This window comes from Styela clava, chromosome 1 (genome assembly GCF_964204865.1).
Source record: "Styela clava chromosome 1, kaStyClav1.hap1.2, whole genome shotgun sequence".
Lineage (NCBI taxonomy): Eukaryota > Metazoa > Chordata > Ascidiacea > Stolidobranchia > Styelidae > Styela > Styela clava.
This window is the reverse complement of record NC_135250.1, coordinates 26,526,563-26,536,086: the sequence shown is the minus strand read 5'-3', so window position 1 is coordinate 26,536,086 and position 9,524 is coordinate 26,526,563. Positions and strand designations below refer to the sequence as shown.

The following is a 9,524-nucleotide window of genomic DNA, read 5'->3' as shown; positions in this document are numbered from 1 at the left end:
ATGTGGACTTGGATTTAATCTTACTTGAAAAACTTCAATTATATTGAGATGTTTCTATGTGACTGGTAATTGTTGTTCCATATTTAATTCAACCTTCGGGGCTCCAGAAGTATGTGTACCATTATGGAGGTAACTAATTTCGTTCGCCTACTTTACATCAAGTTGGACAGGCGGTATATTCACTTGGCTAACACGGACAGTCGCCAAACTCTAATAGAACTAAAATAAGGAAAATCGGAATAAAATTATGAACTAACCTTAACCTGGCACACATATTATGGGAGTACCCATCTCTTAGAGTAAATAATCAATGTTTTCTTATCCGTCTCTCCTTTATTTCACATAGAGAGAGCAAGAGAATAGAACTTTATTAATTTACTCCAAACCAGAAAACATGATATATGTATTATAAAAAACTTTTGTGCTGTGTTGGTATTCTTATCTTTTTTCTCGGTTTTCTTTGTGTCATCTCTGTGTAAATTTAATTATAATTTTGCAGCAAATTGTAGAAAACAATGTCCATATCTGTTTTTTATGTAATTATGCATTCTGAAAAGAAATGCAATATATTGACTTTAATGTTTGATTACTTTAAATTTTTATTGAAAAATATGATGAAAATCGTGACTTTGTTACTGTAATTTGTAAGATCTATCATATTTAGTTGAAAATAGTTGACAAAAGATATCAATTTAGATTCAAAATAATTATGCTGTCAACTGTTTATGTTTACATTTTTAAATATATAAGTGTATTATGTTCCAAATTGTTCAAAGCAAAATGTATATTTCATCAATAAATTTGGTGTCCAAAGCAATGAATAGATAACATATCAAATAGGATTGTATATTATTTGATTTATTCAATTTTATCATTTTATCATGCTCATATTTATTATTGTTTTATTTGATTCTGTAGAATTGGCATAGCTGCCCCATTTAGACATATCTAACAAAATATATCAGTTTTGTTTCCAAGTCAAAATTTACGGATTGTTGAAATTTAAATATAATTTCAAATATATGGGTGTGTGTAGGTTTGGATTGACTAAAACAGCAATTTATATTTCATTATTTTTTTGTGCAAAATACGAATACCACATGCAGTGAGATTCTAAATTATTGACTTACCGTAGTTTTATGTAACCTAGAGATCCTAACTGTCCATATTTTCATCTTCCACTTAATTTTTGTAATTAGCCGAACCACTTGAATCTACATGAAAATAGATAGAAAAAAAAATAAGGCTATTGTGTGCGCATATTATAATTCAGATTACATCAGAAAATTAGACATACTTAGCAATATATCAATTTTATTTTTATTTTTCTTATCCATTGCTCAAATTGATGCTTATTTTGTACATAATACCATGAAAACCCTAATCTAGATCATAATAAATGATGGAGTGTCATATTTGTAATTTTATTACTTAAATTTGTGAGATTGTTGATAGTACTTTAGTTAGACATGCTTGCCAATAACAATAATGTGCATGTTGCTGACTGCTGTAGTTTGTGACATTTTGACATTTGATGTGTTTATTAAATTCATTATTGTTTTTTCAAATACATTAAAATGCATGCAATTAGATTGTGGATTAATGAATTATTTTCATTTTAACATGCTTTTAAATTTTGCTATCAATTTAATTGTACGTTTGTGTGGCATTTTAGAGTTATCAAAAGCAGCAAATATTTCTTTAGACATCCATTTCTAATAGGCATAATTATAAGTGGGCCGATTTTTAAACTGACATTTCCGGAATTCACAGAAATAATTTAAAACAAAGAATTAGATATTGTTAACCATTTTTGTCAACGCAATTTTATCTTTTCTATGACAACAAATAAATATTGAAAATGATGACTCAAACAAAATTCTGGCTGTGTATTTGAAAGTCCATTTCAAAGAGTTTACCCAACCGAAATGTGCAATACAACCCAAACTGAAAAAAATAGTTAGAGCCCTGAATCCCCGTACATCTGCCTGACTAACAACTATTTGCCTTGTGCTATATTGTATATATTTAATTGGAATAATCTACTGCTTTGGTTTTTAGGCTTAAATATCTATTTCAAAAATTCACTTATCATCTGAATGAAAGTTATCCACAAGGTACAGTATTATTTTATTTGATTGTTTAATAGTTTAATAACACAATATTGAACTCATGCAAAACTTATATTCTTGTTTCGGTGTATGTTCACTAAACGCAGTAAGTACTTCTAATTGGCGTGGCACAGACATTTTCGCACATGTTGTCCCTAACCTCTACCTGACTACGTCATTAAAAACTTACATCACTACGACGTCCCCATAGTTTCATTGCTCCAAACTAAATTTAATTGGTATAAATCTATTATTAAGAAGCAGTGATCTAGTATTCTTATAATATTACTAAATTTTAACATTTCTTTGAAAACTATATAAAATCACTACTACCGGTATATGTGATTACCTGTGCCGTATTTGACTTTTTTTCAAGTTATCCGATAGATTACAATCTTGTTGGTACATTTAGTTGAAAAATTGAAATTTAGTCTTAATAATTTGCATAATGCATAAGGTTCTTGTGCTACATAGACATTGCGTTTGTGACAATTAATTATTAGGTAATGATTATCGTTTATTCCTCTTTTATTCAGTAATGTCAGATGCAGGAGAAACTCTGATCGAAGAAGATGCGGAGAAACCAAATTCAGCTTTGGTCGAGGAAATCAGGAACGAATCGGATCAAGAACAATCGGAACTCGCTGCTGCAGAATCTCAAATCCGCCCAAATACTATTAATACAGGTTAGCAATAAATTATTGAAACTATAAACAGAAAATAATCACCATTATGACTGCATCTTATGTCAGGGAAAAAGAAAAAAATGTTTTAAAGTTATGAAAACCAAGTTTTTATTTTATATAATTTTGGGAAATATTTTTTTTTTTCGAGAAATGCTATGTTACTGAATTGCAATAAGGCCTTTCCGTCCTAACATAGCTATTCAACTATCATATGTACGGGTATTTACATAAAAATATTTGAATTGTTCGATTTATTTGAAATATTCGATTTTGACCTCACTATTTATCCTTAATATTCTATTGCATGTAAATACAGCAAATTTATTTTTAAAAGCTCACAGCATTACTGCAATAAGGCTAGTTGAAAATGATGGGAGGAATGCAACACTACAGTGGGAACCTCTGAATCCTCCACCTTCTTATTATGAAGTCAGTGGAATCAGTGGAAACAGACCTAACCGAACCGATAAAAATGAATTTGAGTTAAAAAATATGGAGCCAGGAAGCACATATAACATAGAAGTTAGAGCTGAAAGCGGAATCGCGTCAAGTTTTTTGACAATAAATTCTAGTAAGTTGTTATATATGACAAAGTAGATATGATGAGTGAAAGTATTGTTAACCCTCATCATCATCTACTGCATGAAAAAGAATAGGATTTACCCTGTGATAGAGGGACGCTAAGACGACTTCATCATATGGTGAATCACGCCAGCCTCTCGTTGGAGGTAGCCGTAACAAACCAACGGTTATGTGCACCACCCTACAGCGACTCTCGCTCACTATACTTATCCCCCATATAATTCGAGCTTTCAATAAGATATTTTATGTTTAACTTAGGGGGGAGAAAAGCCGATGAGACAACATACTCATATGACAAACCAAAGCCTCCCATCCGATTACCACTCTATATCTAGTCAACCAGGTATTTATTCCAGATTAATGGACTTAAATATTTTCCCGCCTCATCACTATGAAATTTTATACACTATATAAAAAACTATAGTTATATATTTCTTTTCATGTTCGTTTTCTTTATTTTTTATACAGGACCTTTGCCTCCGCAAAATGTTACTGTAAAACATAATGAGCGTTCCCCAAGTAATTCCATCGTCGTAAACTTTGAGAGAAATGTTTCTAAACACTACAAAGTTACAATATGTGACTTAACTGAAGATACATCGGAATCTAAGGAAGGTAGTAAGAATTTCTACACATTTGGTGGTCTCAAACCAGGAAATGCATATGAAGTGTATGTACAATCCAGAACTGAAGGGGAACCAGATGTTATTTTTAGTGACGAAGCTTACGCTCCAGGAGACATTGTTACATGTATGTTGCATGAAAATCAATTTTATTTTCATTTTTATTTCATTGTTGCCATAATTTTGAGGTTAAGTTGATTTATTAGTTTAGATTTTAAGTTGGATTCAATTATGTTTCAGAAACAGGTTGAAGATTTCTGCTTACAATAAAATACTCAACATATTACTTGAAGTTAAACCTTTTTCCATGTTGGCTATATAGATTGCAACTTTTTCTATCATTTTTGTATGTTTATTTTTACATATTAGACCCAGCCAATCCAACAAATCTCCGAGAAACTGTTGATCCTAAAAAAATAAAATGGAATGAGGCTGAGGGTGCAACTGAATATGAAGTTGAAGTAACTTGTAGAAAAGAGCAGCCACAGAAGTACAAAGCCTCAGACACGAGCATGGTGGTGCCAAATTTAATGCCTGGGCAAACATACAACGTTCGTGTAGCTGGAAAAAATTCTGCAGGAATTAGTGGATATTCAAACACTATTGAAATCAAAACAGGTCAATATTTTCAATAATTCAAACATCCTAAAACTATGAGTTTTCATGCATCTACACATTGTCATTTTCCAACTTTTTTGAATGTTTTGTCCATAATTTGTCCAATTCCTTGATTGTATTAAAATTTGCTCGAAGCCTAGTCTCATGATATTAAAACTAAATACGTCCGAAAGATTAGTATTTATATACAAATACCACCAATACCACAAGTAGAAATTATCATTGAACTTCACATCGTCATTCAATATAGATATTTCATAGCATTCCTTTAAGCTTTTCAAGCCACCAAAACAATTATTTGTTTACTCAAAATGAATCTGGAAACTTATACATCTCTATACTGCTTGTGTAGTGCCATGTGTCATAATTTGGTAACATCATGTTTATATATAATTCAAAATAGAATAACAATTGCAATTTGATGAGAGGCGCAATAAAACCAATTCTGGTTATCGAGCAGCGACGCCCAAGATTGGGTCCAACACAACATGAAAAAAAAATTATTAAAAACTGATAAGGAAGGAATTAGAACATGGCAGCAAAATTTAGATACCTATACTTACCTTAAACTTGGTAAGCTTTGAATTTATTGACTATTGTGATTTTCTCATTTCAGAGCCAAAGGCTCCTGAACAAGTCAGAGCACAGCCAATGCAAAGTTCTCCTCATGATACCTTTATTGTGTCATTCGATGCAGAGGACCAACTGGGCCAAAGTTTCAAAGTTTTTGCTCATCCTTTAACTGACATCAACGAACCAGTAGACACTGAGACAAAAACATTTCATGCAGTATTGAAACATCTGACACCTGGAGAAACCTATGAGATATGTGTTGTCGCGGAACGTAATGGTCAGCATAGCAAAAGAGCAATCTGCCCAACCTTGGTTCAGACGTGTAAGTAATATTTTATAATATAGTGTTGCGTGCTAAATATGAATTTTGTATAAGTTATTTTTTACGCCATCTCAATAACCACAACTGTGGCCTGAAAATAAATGGCTTGAAGTAAAAAAAAATCCAGATTTTACCAAAGTTAAAAAAAAACATTTACTTGTATACAGCCTTGTTATGGAGCAAAAGTGTAAAATATTTAAAAAATAATGCTTTGTAGCAGTGTTAGGTTGACCTGAGTGAGTTTAAAACTAACTAACTCGACTGTTTCAAGCTAGTGAAAAAAATTTGGTTGGGATTTAGAAGCTTGAATATGTTCACGAGGAGATTTGTTTTTGAAAATTTGACTTTATGTCAAATTGTTGCTTAATTAAGTGATCCCCAACTTGTTCGTTGAATATTTGGAAAATTGTTGAGAACTCTATTTCCTAAGCCTATTTACATTGACAATTAATTCTTATATCATTTTCATTATCATTCTGTATGCTTCATTCTCAATCTCCAATTTTTTTTTTAAATAATTTTTTTTTCTATTAACAGACCCTGAAAAACCGGATGGCATAGCTGCTGAAAAGATCAATGGCCGGCTCAACATTAATTGGGAAAATCTTATTATCAAGCCTACGAGATACAGGGTTAACATTAAAATTAATGGCCAGCCAAAGCAAGAACAACTCACCACTGATAACAGTTTGACAATCACAGGCGTCACTGCTTCGAGCACTTACCAGATTAAAGTTGCTGCAGAAAATGAAGCAGGATGTGGTGCATTTTCTGACGAAGTTGAGGTTAAAACAGGTTTGCAACAATATTGAATGCTTTTATATTATTTGCTCCTTATTTTCGTAACATTGCGTTCAGGTTGCAAGGATTTATGTTTCGATAAACTCAAAAATTTATATTAACCGAATCAGAATCCTGCGTTCTATGAACTTTGTAATTACCATATATTCTTTTTTTTTTGAACAAGGCTTTTGCACAAGAAGCTACTGATGAGTGAAGATCCACTCTATTTTTCAAAAATTTGAATTTTTCCAGCAATACCTACCTACTCAACTCATTACATCCCGTGTTAAGTAATGGACATGAAATTTGAACTCCAGATTTTAGCCTATAATACCATCATAGTTAAATCTGAAGCCTTAGTGCTAGATTATCATTATAAATTTGAATTATTTTCAATGAAATTCTGTATATTTGTTGAAATACTCTACTACTATTTTTATTGTGTATAATTTACGGATACCAAACATGGCGTTGCCCAATTTTATTCAAAATTGTATCATTTACAGATCCCTCACCACCAACAAGGGTACGTGTGACCCACAATATGGCAGACCCAAAACGTAGCTTCCAAATTATGATTGAGGACCCAGACACGGCCGACAAACAGTATCGAATTGTGGCTCATCCAGCAGCAGGAGACGATAAAGTGATGACAACTAAGCAAAAGTTCTGCATTCTCTCTGGACTTCAACCTGGACAAAACTACGCTGTATTTGTAATATCTCAAATGGGCGATGAAAGAGTTAGTCAGCCGGTGTATGGAATTCCACAAAGAAGAAACCCACAATTTGAATGTAAGTAACATATGACGCCATCTAAGAAAATGTACTAATCACATTGTCACATTGAACGTTTCCCAATTGGAATAGAATTCCTCTCCAAGAAAAAATTAATTTTTTTCTAGAGATGGAAATTACTTTGTTTTTTGATTGTAAAGAACATTATGAATCATTCCAATTGTATAAAAACCAGAATATGACTTGCATTTATGATATATCACAAGCAATTGTTCTGTTAAAGATTGAATAACGAATGCAAGTTCATGCACAACGCTGATTTATGCATAGTAGGAGTGGAATCCAAAGAGGAAGGAATGTGTCAAAAAAGATTGGGAGACTCTGATTTATACAATTAGTTAGCTAGTGTGAACTCGAGTAAGGAGCATAACAATTTTATATGACAAAAAATGACCCTGCAAAATACATTCTTTTCAGGATTAAAAATTCCCAGTCTAGAGACTGATTCATAATAATTTAAACCCCGAGTCAAATGTTAATAAAAGCAAATGATTTTAAATAAGTTGAGTCAAAAAGTTGGGGATTTTGAATTGGAATCAATTTTACAGTTCAAAGTCCAAGCTCATTTAATGACTAGTGAAGAGAAAAACAAATAAATATTTTAACCTCAGACATGCATCAAGACTTGAGTCATAATTCGAAAACAAAATACAAATTGAGGTGTTATTACAAAAATTAAAAGTTAGGTTTTGGAACTTTTTTTTTCAATTCTGATTCAAATTCTGTCACGAGTTAAGTCACCATAACATGGACCAAATACACCACAGAAATTAAGGTTTCAAATTAAACATTTTGGTTACTCTAGGTAATTGCTAACAAAATCTAATGAAATTCTCTATCAAAATAGGAAATTAAATATACTCCATCGTAAGAAATATTTAACTATTTTTTTGTTTTCAGGATCTACGACGCAGCAAAGATCAAAAATTGTGAACACACAGAAGTTTCTGTCAAATATGAATCAACCCGCTTTAAACTATTTTTTATGATATATATCTATTAGATCTCATAGATATCTAATTGTTGTTGCAGATCAAATTTAGAGAGTTCGAATTACCATTTTAACTTGCAAAAATGATTTATAGCTGCTGTTATAAAATTTCTTCAGTATCGTTGATTTTCCATTTTAACTTTGTTAATTCATGCACTAAGTAAATAATTTACAAATACAGGGTGTTAAAAAAGTTACCCAAAAATAAGGTACAATTTTTCGTCCTGGCAATGTGAGAAAGTAACTGTTAAGAAACGTCAGTCGCGAAATGTTTAACTGGAAGTTCACCGTAATTTGATACTGTTAAAAGGTGTTAGTCGGTAAATGTTTCAAGTAGCATTTCATATTAACTTCTGTTAATGTTGCGTTACTTTTTTAACACCCTGTATACACATTGATAAATTTTATGATTCATTCCAAAAGTTCAAGATATATTCCAAATATCATAGTTCTTATTAGCAATTTATTGAAATAGTGAAAATTCTGGGGATTTTACATTTCTCCTTTAATTTGTTATTAGAAATTTCATTATGTGAAATTCCTAACAAATTCCTTTCTGCAGGTATTGACTGAAATTAATCAAAGTCTAATTTTGCTCATGCTCATATTTACTCGAAGAATTAAATTTATCATGAGTGGATTTAAAAGTTATTCTAGTGCCTGGTTTCCCAAACGTTTCCCGTTCATTGTCACCCTTTGGACAATTTATAGATTTTACTGTGTACCCCTAAAATTTTCTTTTATTTGTGACAGCTAAGATCATCTGGCTTTGATGCTGTGATTGGACAAAATAAATCATGTGGAATTTGAAAGTAGATTGGGTTCATTGTAGTTGTAGTTAAAGTAGTTCTATGGTAATTTAGTTCTACTGGGGTGAAAATGTGACTTCCTTCGATGAAAAGTATTTTAAGGGCAGATTATAAGTTATGGAAGGAATATATATTGTACACTTTTGGAAAATCTAAATGTATCTTTGGGGGTCATGTACCTTGGCTTAGTATTCTTACAAAACTAGCTGCTTGTAATATTGATTGACTGCACACATTTCACAAAAGTGCAACTTTTGTTGATATATGTATGAATGATGAATTATAATAGCTTTCAATATATACCTAATTTTTATTGCTTAAGATTCGGTTCAATATCACATTTTTATCAATGGTGTTTCAAATCTGCTGTCTTTATGCTACTGGAATATTCATATTCGGATTACGGTAGCAATCAAATAACAGTAATGTAACTCTTTTTCATTTTTTGTGCTGAATGTTTATGTTAATTGTTATTTATCTTAGTAGTATTTAGCTAAACAATTTGATCTTGGCATTCGTAGTGAAAAAATTTGATTACACTGGTTTACTATGCTATTTGAATTCACTCGTTCTTGTATTTTAATAATCAAATTAATCTTCATCACACAGTTAATTATTCTTTATCCTAA

The 9,524-nt window shown here is 31.4% G+C and overlaps 1 protein-coding gene across 2 annotated transcripts; it reads left to right on the top strand.

Annotated features, from left to right (window-relative positions):
* Positions 1–1,989: 1,989 nt before the first annotated feature.
* On the top strand, positions 1,990–9,500 carry LOC120334974 (fibronectin type III domain-containing protein 3B-like). 2 transcript variants are annotated; one of them, XM_078112984.1, is made up of 9 exons: positions 1,990–2,117; positions 2,648–2,797; positions 3,132–3,368; positions 3,848–4,129; positions 4,372–4,620; positions 5,237–5,515; positions 6,053–6,310; positions 6,805–7,092; positions 7,996–9,498. In XM_078112984.1, coding segments are annotated over exons 2-9 (1,743 nt in total). In that variant the 5' UTR covers positions 1,990–2,117; positions 2,648–2,649; the 3' UTR covers positions 7,998–9,498. The 2 variants fall into 2 exon arrangements, with proteins under 2 accessions (XP_077969110.1, XP_077969117.1); XM_078112991.1 differs by lacking the exons at positions 1,990–2,117; positions 2,648–2,797 and adding an exon at positions 3,638–3,722 and having other exon boundaries at positions 3,233–3,368; positions 7,996–9,500.
* Positions 9,501–9,524: the final 24 nt, after the last annotated feature.